The 13,618-nt window shown below is 47.9% G+C and overlaps 1 protein-coding gene and 1 long non-coding RNA gene across 2 annotated transcripts in view; one reads left to right on the top strand and one right to left on the bottom strand.

The window, feature by feature from the left end:
- Positions 1-401: 401 nt before the first annotated feature.
- Cdyl2 (chromodomain Y like 2) overlaps positions 402-13,618 on the bottom strand; it is a 163,742-nt gene continuing 150,525 nt past the window's right edge. The window contains exons 5-7 of the mRNA XM_034522602.3: positions 8,402-8,612; positions 4,579-4,722; positions 402-1,276 (exon numbers count right to left, since the gene is read on the bottom strand). Of these exons, the coding sequence (XP_034378493.1) occupies positions 1,118-1,276; positions 4,579-4,722; positions 8,402-8,612 (514 nt within the window). The 3' untranslated portion in view covers positions 402-1,117. The remainder of the gene's footprint in view (positions 1,277-4,578; positions 4,723-8,401; positions 8,613-13,618) is intronic.
- Positions 11,621-13,474, top strand: LOC143434900 (uncharacterized). The gene is made up of 2 exons (XR_013104754.1): positions 11,621-12,172; positions 12,890-13,474. It is a non-coding gene; the product is annotated as an uncharacterized LOC143434900 (long non-coding RNA).

Below are 13,618 nucleotides of genomic sequence, written 5' to 3' on the forward strand. Positions count from 1 at the left end.
ATACATCATCCTAAAGATGGGCTGCTCCTCATCCCTTGTTAACATCACTCGTTTAGGGATGCGGCTCACAAGAGTCCTCCAATTCTCCTGAATGATAGAGACTGAAAGAGAAAATGCCACCATGACTTGTCCTCGAAGATTAGAGAACTGGCATTTTGGTCACATGAGCGGCAAGCAGAGGGTCTGACACAGGTTTGTGCCTCTTTTAATCCCTTATCTCCTCTCTTTCCACGTGTCTCCCCGCAGGAACGCACCGAACGGCGTGCACCTTGAAGAGTATTTGGTCCAGGGTGGTATGAAAATAAGATCTGTGTGAACAATAAACTTCATAATATATAAACAAAAATAAATAAATAAAGTAAACCCGAATAAAGAAAAAAATTTCCTAGTAAGTCATGGTATTTCTTTTTTTTTTTTTTTTTTGCAAAACTAGCTTTACATATAATACACATAAATTATCAGAATTTCCACTTACGTTGTTTTAAAAATATATATTTAACAAAACGTTTCTAAATGTACAATATCTGGGTTTGTAAATCACTCAGTTGGGTTTTAAGACCAAGCCCTAAGAGTCACACCGAGTTGCATTGGAGAGAAGACTGAAGCCGGGCCTATGTAGTCGAGTGCTTACCACACGCTCGTTGGTCTGTGAATTCCCTAAGATGATTGTCCCCTGGTCCCAGATCACATAACCAGAGAACTGTGATGGCCTCATCTCCAGGTTGCAGGCACTGTGTAGACACAGCCTGAGTTGGGAAGAGGAGGGAGGTTGGTCTTCCCCTTCTGGACCACGGAAGGAGTGTTTCAGCTAGTGGGGGAAAGGTCAACAAACAGTGTCTGGCAGAGCGCTGGGCAGATGGACCCCTGGAAGGCTCTATGGTTGGCTGGGACAGGGGCACAGGGAGGCCAAGGGTGCTGCGTTTCCCACCTTTACACAAAATCAAACCAATGAGGAACAACCGAAGGGCACGAGGAATGGATACAACCGTAGGTGTAAAGACACACCCTGACAAACTCTTGGCTAGGGTGGACCCTGGGCTCCGATGGTAGAAACACACACAGGGCCCGGCTGCAAGTCAGAGACCCTTGAGCAGTGGGGCAGGTGAGCTGGGGCCCTTCAGACTTCATAGATTTTGTCCTGCAGGTAGCTGAACAGGGAGTCCAGGCCTTTGGAGGAGCTCCAGAGCTGCTTCAGCATGAGACACTCCTTCTCGTTCACGTCTTCCAGCACTGACTTCAGGAAGCTTCGGACCAGGCATTTGGACTCCTCCAAAACCTGGAAGGAAACACATGCTGGGTTAGCCGGCCTGGGGCTGAGGTCCATCTCGGTGGCCCTGCAGTATCCACAGCCAGGGAGGGGCTTAATCTTGAGCCTGGGTCTTAAAGGTCTGCTTAACAGCATTGTCCTAAGGGGCTTCAGGTGGTCAAGGTGTTGAGCCTTTAACCGTGACATGGCTGGGGTACAGAAGCATGGTACTCAGGAGCCTTGCCTAAGGTGACATATGATTGGTACCTTGTGTGTGTGTGTGTGTGTGTGTGTGTGTAGATGTACAAGTGACTCAACACCTCTTCATCTATTTTATGAGACAGGGTCTCTCACTGAATCTAGTGCTTACAGGCAGGGTAGACTGGTTAGCTGCTGAGCTTGTGATCCACCTGCCTTTGCCTTCCCAGCACTTGTTCACCTGTACATATACATATATACATATTCTATGCATATAGTTTCTGGAATATCAATCGCAGGTCTCCATGCCTACACACCAAGCACTTTACCCACAGAGCTGAGTCCATAGCCTCTTGGTGCTATTTGCCTATGGGTTTCATGACCAAGTTTGCAAACCATTCTCTTGACCCGGCCCCATGGATGAATAGAGCCCTTTGCACGACCTGTCAGGAAGAAGACACAACCCAAGGGTCCCTATGAACACAGAATGAGGTGACAAGCTGATCGGAGTATCCACAGGATGCTACCTATAGCCACGCCTCTTTCAGGCTCAGCCATTAACAGTGGGTAACAAAAACCGTTAGCAATCATCACTGTAAGAATGACAGCAGCCTGTAACAATCGTGGCAGTGAATAATAGCTGCATAAATTGTAGAAATGGATAACACTGCACCGTAGTAACGATTTTCAGCAGGCACTGTAATAGTTGTGGTTATGAACAATCATAAACTTAGAAATCAACATGATACCCACAGTACCAACGGGCGATGACAGAGTAACATGGCAGTGAGTAATCACACTAATAACAGAGGAATGAGTACTGAACGACAGTAACTGTAGGATTAAAACCGCACCGTGATGAACAGGCTCTGTGGACACATTTTTTTTCTGATCTCTTTCAAGTATCTCTAGTTCACACCTCAACTCCCATTGTAGATGAAGGACCTTAAGACGGTAACATGGCCCAGGGCTGAATCATTCAACAGTGCCACAAGAAATTTCAATCTGGATGATCTCCAGACCATGACAATGCCTCCCCAGGGGTCAAGGATTCTCATTGTTCTAAGCCCTCTGAAACAGCCAAACCCAAACCACAAGGGGCTCAGCCTTCTAGAAGGACCTTACACTCCAGCGTGGACTGAGGCTGCTGGGTAACGGGAGGGCCTATACACCTCTCATCCTGGAATCTTTCTCTCCTAAGGGCACCACCTCCAAAGGCTGCAGGTTTCATTCACTCTGAGGGAGACTCCTCTCTCTGGACGTCACCTAAAGTTCCTGGGTCCACAGTACTGGTGGAGAGGTTTCTCCTAAGTGGGCTGCTCCTACAAACTGGTCCCTGGGTTATTCTTGAAACAGCTGCTTCACCTGGGTACTTCCCTTTCCCAGAGAACCAACTACACTCCCCATGGCAGCTCAGGCCTGTCCTGACATCCCCTGTGCAAACTGGCCACAGCCACTGTTCAGATGCCTATGGGCACCTAGATTTCCTGCCTCCTGCCTCCCATACCCTGTTTGAACTCTCCTCTCCCCCTGCCTCTCTCTGTGAAGCTGACCCTCAGGTGGTTAACCATGCCTGTTTATTAGGAACATAATAAGGTTTCCTGGCAAGATTTTTAGAGCTGAAACACAGAGAATCTCAGGGAAAGAGGGCGATTAACTAACCCAGCCATGAGTTAAAGAGAATTTACACAGAATCGGTAAGGTACAGGGTTCATATCAAGTGCACAGGCACCCACCAATATGGAGACTATCATGACCATCGTGATCATCACTCCTGTTGGGTGCACACACACAGTAGGTACACAATAAATAACTGCTGAGAAGAGGCTTAGCAAACGCCCACATCACCAGAATCTGGGTATCAAAGTGGGATACTTGTAGAGGGAGAAGGCATGTGAAGTCAAGGGTGTGGCCCACAGACCAGACCAGCACTCCATTTCTTAAGGACAAGAGAGCAGGACCTTCCCCTCCAATGTCTGTGGCCCACTGGAACTGGCCCTGAGGCTCCGTGTTTTAGCCTGTCTTCCCTCTCCCCACAGGAGAGTCCCCTCTTGTGCTCACTCAGAATTTATGTCATAAGAAAAAAGTATATCATTTAATTAAACCCTGGCACCTCGGTGGAGGTGTGACTTATCTCTTTACTGAATTCTCAGAGTCCAAAGGGGATATTTAGATGTGTCAAGCACTAGGCTGGACGGAAGAAATCAAACACAGGGTAGCATGCTCTAGTCTCTCATCTTGGGCTGGTCCCATGCCTTGATCTGTGGCTTTGGTGATGCTGTGGGTGTTCAGGACTTCCTCTTAACACCATGCTTGCTGCTCCAGAGTAGAACCTTTCCTATGAGCCCCTTCTAATTGGGCATAGATGAGACTATGCAATATTCTGGGCCTCTTCCTCTAACTTAGGCTTTCTGTACCAAGAGGCAATAAATCCCACACTGCAGAAAACCCTTCACTGGCTCTGCAGGTCCCCAAGGAGGCTGCAGGGATGACTCAGTTGTCACATAAACACTAGGACCTGAGTTTGATCCTCCAGAACCTATGTAAAATGCTGGGTTCTGGTGCACATTTACAATCCTAGCACCGGGGAGGTGGAGACAGGAGGATTCCCTGGGAGCTCACTGGCCAGCCAGTCAAGGCAAATTGGCAAGCCACAGGTTTTGTGAGAGGTCTTGTCTTAAGAAATAAGGTAGAAGTGACTTAGAAAGAAACTCCTAGTTGGCCTCAGGACTCCACCTGCACACATTCACATGCACACACATGTACACACACGTACACACACGTACATATGCATGCACACATACACACACACACGTACACATACGTACATATGCATGCACACATACACGTACACACATACACACATGTATACACATACATGTATACACACACCAACACACATACACACATATATATGTATACACATGTACACACATACATACATAAGTACACACACAAACATGTATGTACACAGACATACACACATACATGTATATACACACATGTACACACACACACACACATATATATACATGTACACACATGCACATACACACAAACATACACACATGTAAACACACACATGCAAATCGTCTATTCATGAAGAAAGCACAAGAGACCACACAGGGACTCACCACAGCACTGCAAGATGCCATCTCCTTCACCCGTAGCATGACCTCTTGGCTGAAGGTGGTGGGCCAGAAGACCTGCGACACAAGGCCCCGGCTGCACGCCTCTTGGGCAGTGAGTTTCCGCCCACAGAACAGCATTTCATTGGCCTGAAAGAGCAAAGGCAGGAGAGAGCTGAGGGCACAGAGCTCTGTCGATGTCTTCTAGGGAGCCCTGGACCAGCGGGGCGCGAGTGTCTCTGCTCTCTGGCTGGACTTGGAATGTAGGGTCGGATACTGTATGAACTGCATACATCTGTCACAGCTTTTATTAAACTGTCATAAGAAACCGATGGGTTTGCTGAAGTTCTGTGAGTCCGACAGTACTCCCCGCCAGCGGCTGAACCTTGGGTGGGCATGCACTGCCTTGAACGTTCATTTTAGTGCGAATAGCCTGCCCTGCAAAGGCTGGTCCAGGAAAGAGGAGATGATCTAACCTACATGTTAGCACTTTCCAGCTGAAATGTGAGACAAGTCCCTCCTCTCAGAAGCTGAAATGTGAGACAAGTTCCTCCTCTCAGAAGACTATTGATTCCTGAGGGAAGAAGGAAGGCGCGGAGACAGGGAAGGAGGGGAGAGAGATGGAAAGATGGAGGCTTAAACATTTATCAGAAGAAACATTAAGTTTAAAAACAATATCTATGCCAATCAAAACTAACTGCAGCGTTAGAAACCCAAAGATCATGACACCAAGATGGAGAAACATTACCCATGGTAATGTTTCTGGGAACAGGCACCATGTAGTTATGACAGATGGAGCACACCTTCCTTGGCTGGGCTGCCTCTGCACCCAACTCTTCAAAGGAGTCCCTCTGCTTCTAAACAGGCAGCTGTCATATGCAGTGCTACAGGGCTTTACATGTTCCTCAAAGCTGAACGCTCATGGATTGGTCCCTGACTTGATTCTTTGGAGGAAGTGGTGAAGTGTAAGAACGGGGTCCTTGACAAGGTGTACACTTGAAGGAGAATACAGGACCCTGGAGTGTCTTCCTCTCCCTCTTCTTCACCGGGACAGAATTTGGCTGAGAATACATGTCCTTCTATACACCTTTAGAGTCACAGACCGCAGGTGGGAAGGCAGAGATGATACCAGACAGCTTAAACATTTTTATGGCCATAAAAACGGGGAGCAGCTGACACGGGTGGGGGCATGGGACTCATGTCAATGGGAAAGTGTCACCTCCCAGCTTTGAGCCACAACCAGGGAGGCTAAGAGCCACCCGAGACATCCTAGGGGGCTCGAGTCTAAACTGCTTCTAAATCCCACCTGTTGGTTTGTTCCATAGAAGATGTGATACCTAAATCAGGACAGGATTAGCGATAGGAAGTCACTGGGAACAGAATGGCCATCTTCCGTGTCCTCAAAGGAAGCTGGGGAAAGTGGCATCTGGCTGTGACTGTGATACACACCTGCCTGCACCTACACTGTGAACCTATATGATACTACACAGACGGGACGCACGTGGGCTCTCCGAGTACATGGGAGTCTCCCAGTCATCTCCAACAGTGTCCTTCCAGTGTTCTCTTGGAAGAGAAACATAGCTCTTATCTAGAGGCCCAAGGAAGGGACTTCTCAGGCAGCTGGTTAGGCCAAGGGGTCACTGACAAGGATGACTAAAAACAAATAACACAAGCTAGAGCTAAGAAAATATCAACATAAAGTCTGGTCCTGATTCAGGCTCAGGGCAAGTCATTTAAACCTCATAGGCATCTCCTCCATCCCAGAGGCATTTGGCAGCAATGGCTGTGGGCTCCCAGCTGGGGCTGGATCATTGGAGACGGCGCCAGAACAACACCTGGTGTGTGGTTCAGAGGTCATGATGACGGGACACTGTTTTTATTACTGCTGGTAGGACTGAGTTTAAGAGGAGCAAGGATACAAAAAAATCAGAAAGGATACGGCTATTCAACCTCTCACAGTGATGGCTGAGGCAGGCTAGGACACCTCACCCCACCCCCACCCGGGTGTAAAGCTCCCTGAGCAGCCCTCTGCCCGGGGACTCCAGAGCACCTAGAGGAACAGAAGCCATCAGAGTTCACTAGTGTACTAGTGTGCAGGCTGCCTTGGGATAACCGGGACTTGCTTAAAGGTGGGTTATATAATAAGTATCTTTAAGAAGTACCTTGTAGCCTGTTCAGAAACTGAAACAGTTAGCGAGAGACCCATGTGACAGGGCAGGAGGGCACTGGACGGTGTACTCCTGACTTACAGCTGTAGGGTTGTCCCTTTCACTTGGGTTATGCTATCCCTGCAGATTATAGGCTCTCCCATAACCTACAGCATAACCTGCTTGTAGGGTGCCTCTTGCAGTCACCATGTAGGCCTCCTTGAAACCTGCATTACACTGACATCCCAGCATCTTCTCTGATAGGTATGGCCCATGGTTCAGGTCAGCCTGGTCACCTATGCCACCTTCTTCCCACCACCTTGCATGCCAAGGCTACCTCTAACACCTGCCTGGTCCAGGTGTACCCAGCTTTGTCTGTGCTTCTCTGAGACTCACTCCTCATTTGTACTTCTGCATTGTGACAGGCTGGGTGGAGAGCACAGACTGTGGTGAATCGTACAGATGCAAACCCTAGGACAATGGTTCTCAGCCTGTGGGTCATGAGCCCTTCGGGGGCTGAGTGACCCTTTCATAGGGGTGGTATAGATCAGATATTGCAAATGCATGCCAGCTATTTACATTATGATTCACAACAAGAGCAACATGATGAAGTGTTAACAAAAACAATTTTATGGTTGAGGGTCACCATAGCATGAGGAACTGTATTAAAGGGCATAGCATACAATAAGGTTGATAACTGCTGTCTTAGGACAGCCATTGCACCGCATGGCTTTATTTAGTTCATTTCATGTATGTGCATGTGTATACACAGATGTATATATGTACACATATAAAGGATAACCTCAGGTGTCATTCCTTAGGTGCCATCACCTTCTTTTTTGAGATGGGTGTTTCTCATACTGGCTTAGAACTCACCAGGTAGTTTAAGGCCTGACCGGCAAACCCCAAGTTTGTCTGCCTCCCCTATCCTGAGATTACAAGCATCTGCCACCACACCAAGACTTTTTTATGTGGTTGCTGGGAATTGAACTCAGGACCTCTGGAAGAGCAGTCAGTACTCTTAACCACTGAGCCACCTCTCCAGCCCCCATCAAGATTTTTTTATGTGGGTTCTCGGAATTGAACTCAGGTCCTCATGCTTATGAGACAAGCCCTGGAGACCAACTGAGCAAATCCCTTAGCCCACTGTACACCTTTAGATAGCTTCCTTATTCATCAGAGCCTTGGTCCGCCGCACATGTTCATGGGTAACAGCACATACAGCCCATGGTCTCTATGTCCTGTCATCACTATGGTGACTAGACTTGTCCTGCCATCACCATGCTAGACTCTGATAACTGTGGCTGTTGGTTGCAGCACTCAGCTCTCCCAAAGACACAGCCTTGCCAGAAAGGAATAAGGAATAAAGAGGACACTGTGTGCATGGTGCCTGGCACACAGTAGGTTAATAATAAGTGGGTATCACCACTGTCATCTTAACTCAGCTACTCCCGTAGACACCAACAGCTTGAAGACCTTTCAGTCTGGCTGAGGTCTGCCTGGCTTCAGTCACAGCAATTCTTGGACAACAGAAGATGCCAGAGTAGATTCATGGGGTCTAACAGATACCTGGGTCTCACTCATAGGACATTGCCATGTTCAAACTTCAGAAAAAGGGTCCTGCTGAGGTCCAGGCACATGCATCTCAGACTGAGAAGTTATGGAGGAAACAGGAGGCTTACCAGCGCCACACCCAGGATCTGGGGGAAGGTGTAGGAGGAACAGCCAGCCGGGGTGAGTCGGATAGTAGCGTATGGTGTCTGAAACCAGGCCTTCTCGCTGGCCCATACGATGTCACAGAGGGGTAGGATGGAGGCTCCCAGGCCCAACGCTGGCCCGTTAATGGCTACCACAATGGGCTTCTTAAACTGGATGAAGGCCTTCACAAAGTCCCTGGAGAAAGAGAAGACCATCTTTAATGGCTTACATTTGCTGGTCTGTGGATTCCCCTGATTCTCCCAGGAGCCACGGCACAATTCCTGGTCATTGGAAGCAGGTGGAAGCCAACCACAGGCCACATGCCCTACTCATAGAAACACAGGGCTGCCAGGTTCTCAGAGGGGATGAATGGGGTGGGTGCACATCCTGTTGACCTAGTCATGCCTGATATATCAACATAGATCTCTTTACCTTGCCTCTAAATTCAAAACCCACAACCTTAACAGTAAATTATTTGGGCACCCTAGATACTGAAAACTTACATATATTAAAGAAGATAAATACACCGCAGTTCTACACAAGAGCTAAAGGAAGGTCCCCTTCAGAAGTATCCCTCAAGGGTAATTCCATCTCAAGGAGAGAACAAATGACCATAACATCCCAGACCAAGATGCAGAGGCTGGGGAGGAATGACTTCACTGTTCTTAGAGGAAATCTGACCTTTGGCTTGATGATCACTTTGAGTGATATTGAAAGTGGAATTCAAGCTTCAGATGGTGAAGGCCCTAGGGACACCTAAGATTCCTTCCAATCCTGAGATGGTCTGCTTCTGAATTACCTACAGAGATGCCAGAGTCATCACGATTGGTTCCACGGTGCTTATGAGGGTCTAACGCTAGGAGGGCCTTGACTGAAACTGGGGAAGGATGCTGGGCTCCCATTGGAAAGCTTCTAAACTCAAAGCTAGGAAACAGAGTGATGTTTACTCTGCCGACATTCTGCATCAAGGTTATAGTATGTGTATTTAACTATAAAACAGGGCTACCAGGAATGATTTATCCTCCCCCGTCACTCTGTGTGTGTGTGTGTGTGTGTGTGTATGTGCGCATGCTGGTGTGAGTATGTACACAATATGAGTGCAAGTGCCTTTGGATACCAGAAGAGGGCAGTAGATCCCACGGAGGTGAAGTTACAGACGGTTGTGAGCTGCCTCACATGGGCACTAGGAATTGACTTCAGAACCCCTGGAAGAGCTGAAAGTAATGTATTGCCGAGCCATCCCTCCAGCCCCTAGAAATGACTTCTGCTGCTTTTAAATGCTTTGTCTTTCGTCTAGTTGCTATCCGAGATCTATAAGATGTTAAAATTCATCTGGGAATGGAGAGAAGTTACAAGATGTCTAGTGAAGTGAGCATTCATTGTTCTTGGAAAGGCAGACTAGGAACTACCAAGATCTGCCTCAGCCTGCCCTAGCTTACCTCTCTGGGCTCTGCTTGTCACTCTTGACCCCGCCTGTCGGTTATGTTCACAGACCACCATCGCAATTTGCAACTACCCCACTGATAGTCCGACTGCATATTTTATTAATCTTTCTACCCCTTTTAGCTCCAAGGGACTCTCACAGATCTTCCTGTGGCACTGCCTGGCTTCCACCAATGTTGAAATTAGCACCCCATAAACAGCCATTGAAGAAATAGGCTGTCTCCTAGAAGAGATACAAAAACTGCCTCTGTTACCTCTTCTTCCTGATCTACTAATAGTCCACATTTCTCGGGCTTCTTTGTAACTGGCTATGGCCAAGTCACCAAGGGCTGGCCATGAGTGTAGAACACATAAACCCTTCCTAGTGAGCACAGCCTCCTACCTCCCACCATGCAAATCTCCAAGCCCCGTCATCTAACTGAACATGAGGACACCAGTGGAGCACAGGATGGAAGGGTCTGAATTCTTAAGCCACTGTTTGGAGGACAGCCATGGGATGGATGGTACACTTATTTACTTTTCCATGTACAAGTAAATTTCTGGTCCTGCTAAACCATTATATATTGGGAGTTTATTTGTTATATCAGCTAGTGCTTAACTAATACATGGAAATGAGTCAATACCATCTTTTGACAATGTTTCCCCTCCTAGCATTTATCAGAAGATTCAAGAATAATAGCAATACGCTGGAATCAGATTCTCCTGTAGGAAAGATCGTTTTATACTCTGTTAAGGTGGGGGGACCTTAAGATCTATGTAAGCCATATAGGGAGCACTCAGCTTTGACCCCATTTTGCATGTCACACTGACTGTGATGATAGATTCACTGTGGTCACTGTTAGCCCTGCTTCAAAGAGAGAACTCCAGTACCATCAACCTCCAACAACTGGTTTTGCAGTGGCCATCTCCTGGGTCGTCTCTTCCCTCATGGTTGGGGTCTTAGGCTAGATCACTAGCTTACTTTTACTAATGCAATCTGAGCCTGTTAAGGATTTGGCAGTCTTATGGATACTCCAGGGGAGCCAAGAGCTGGGTGGATTTTATCAGACCTCCCATTTCTAAGAACCTCTGTACAGATCTAAAATCTAGGATCTGAGACACAGCAAGACTTTTAGACTCCTCAGGCTATACCTTCCTCTCAGTCCACACTCTCTCTGAGGATACCAAGGGCATGGACACAACCTTCCTGACACACTGCCCCATATTCATCAGATGCTCTCAGCTACAGAAAGTCCATGACTATTAACCTGGCCCCTGTGCTGTGGGTCTTTTATTGCGGATGCTTTCATGCCTCGTACAAAACCATTCAGTAACTTACTGCAAGCCTCATCCTTTCCAGAGGCTTCCACTTCATGACCCAGAGACTTTTGTTCTGTGTGTGGGTATTAGGGACCCTGAAGAAGAGGTGATGGGTTTGAAGCCCTTACTGCCCTGGCCTTCCAGCACTAGCTGCTCCAGTTTTACTTCCCTGAGGTAAATGTGATGTGTGGGACCCTCCCCCCCCCCATCCTTTTTCTCTTACCTCAGGTGTGAGATCTCTATCACAGGGCCCCTGAGGATACAGAAGTCAAACAACCAACAGGATATTGCATTACAGACCTGAGGCTCAGATATCTGATCCCACTTCAGTGGCAGAGCTGGGCTCAGAGGACTGCTCTGTATTTTCTCCAGCGTCTAGACTGACTCTGGTCTTTTGCAGAGAGCTCCCTCTGCTCAGCCCAAGCCCGGCACCTGTAGCCTGACCAGGCAGATGGGATGCTGAAAAGTGGTGTGGAACATCAAAGGAGTCTAACAGTTTAGGTCAAATCTCAACCCTGTCCCTAACAGTCAGATCTTAGACAAGCTGTCTCGCCTCTAGAGATCTGTTTCTCTCCCTCTATGAAAACGGGAAGGCCAATGCCGGGTACTCACGATGCTAAATGAAAATTCAGCAGGAGTAGCAGGTGCCCAGCAGGAATAATAGGTCAGATGACTATGATCAGGCCTGTTTCTGTGTATAGCTCTCATCTGATTCATGGTGGTAGGTGGTGCATTCTTCTAGCCCAGAAAAAACTCAAGCAAAATGCTGGCACCAGGGACATCTCTGTTTCACCTGTAACAACTGCTTTCCCTTGTGACCCTGGTGCCCATTCCCTTTTAACCAGAGTCAGGACAGGTAGAGCTATGTCAGACAGTCCAGGGTCTATGAGCACCAGACACACACGGCAACTGTCATCTGAATGAAGCCTCAGAAAGATCTCCAGAAGCATCCTCCACAGTCAGGATCAGTTTAAGAACTTGCAGCTGGCAGAACAGCAGTCCCAAACGTAAAGGTAATAACTCTGTGTGTGTGTGTGTGTGTGTGTGTGTGCATGCGTGTGCATACACTGGTGTATGCTCAAGTGAAGGATGGGATGGACGTGACCTGATATGTGAGCCCAGAAAGTCGGCAGTATTCTGCGTGTCAATGCCTTGAGAACATCAGGCTTCTATGACAGTGACCACAAACCACGGCTCCAAACAACAGAAGTTTACTCTGTAGTGTACTTGGAGACAAGAAGTCCAACACCAAGGTCCTGTTCCACTCTGGGTACTGAGGCAGGCACTTTCCCTTCACCTGCTAATGGTGCCAGCCTTCTTGGGTGCTCCATGGCTGGCAGCTGCCCTACTTGAGTCTTTGTCACATCTCCTTTTCCTATTCTCATGGCCAGCCTCAGATTCTCAGGATGCTGGACTCCGTTACATTAAGAATTAACTCAGCTTCCTGGGTTGAGTAGATTAGGAAGTGCTCTATCTCTGTGGCACAAGAGGTTCAAGTGCTAGTTAGCTCTGCCTGCATGAAGGAGAACCCTGTGCTAGATCTTAAGTGTTTGCCGGGGCTAGAAATACCACAAGCACCTGCACTGGGATCAGTAAATCCGGGGGCAGACTGTGAGCTAGGCTTTCTAGGGTCACAGATGGGTTCTTCGGTCCCTGGGTATGCTCTGGTGGCCCCGTTGATAAAGAAGGAATCATTGTAGTGGCCCTTGCTGCTCTTTCAATTCATACAGAGCCAGCGCTGAGAAGACACAGCTGAGATCAAGGAAAGCAGAAACTGCAGGTTCACAGCCAGGAGCTGGCTGCACCCTGAAGATGGGGACTGACATCAACATCTCTCTGCGGGAATGGGTCCAGGCTTCTTAGTTCCCTCCTGGGGAGGATGCTGCATGGGGAAGCACACAGGCATTCCCGAGCAACATTTCACACAAAGTTGGACCTGGAATTCACACAAAGGAACATCTTCTCGCTATCCCCTGCATCCTCCAATTCCCCAGGATAGTGAGACCCTGAACAAGCCACAGTCTGCAGCCTGAGGTTCTGAGACCCCACAGGGAGTAAATGTCCCTGGTCTTGAGACCGAGGGCTGTGACTCAGCTGTGTCTCCTCTGTTTCCTTGAGCAAGGCACACCAGCAAGTAAGTCTCTCCTGGAGAGGCTTCATGAATGACCATCAAGCGGCTAAATGACCTGGCTGGAGAGTTCATTCATTCATTCATTCATTCATTTGCTTTTGTTATCGATAATTGGGAGGGGCTAGGGAAACAGCTCAGTGGGTAAAAAATAAAATAAAATAAAATAAAATAGTGCTAGCTACAAGCATGGGGATCTGTGTTTGATCCTCACAATTCATACTTTTTTCCTTCCAAAAAAGTAGAGTTTTATTGGCATGTGCTTGTAATCTCAGATCTGGGGAGGTGGTGACAGGTTCGCTGGGGCTCACTGGCCAGTCAGTTTAGCCTG

Source organism: Arvicanthis niloticus, chromosome 18 (assembly GCF_011762505.2).
Source record: "Arvicanthis niloticus isolate mArvNil1 chromosome 18, mArvNil1.pat.X, whole genome shotgun sequence".
NCBI classification, from domain to species: Eukaryota; Metazoa; Chordata; class Mammalia; order Rodentia; family Muridae; genus Arvicanthis; species Arvicanthis niloticus.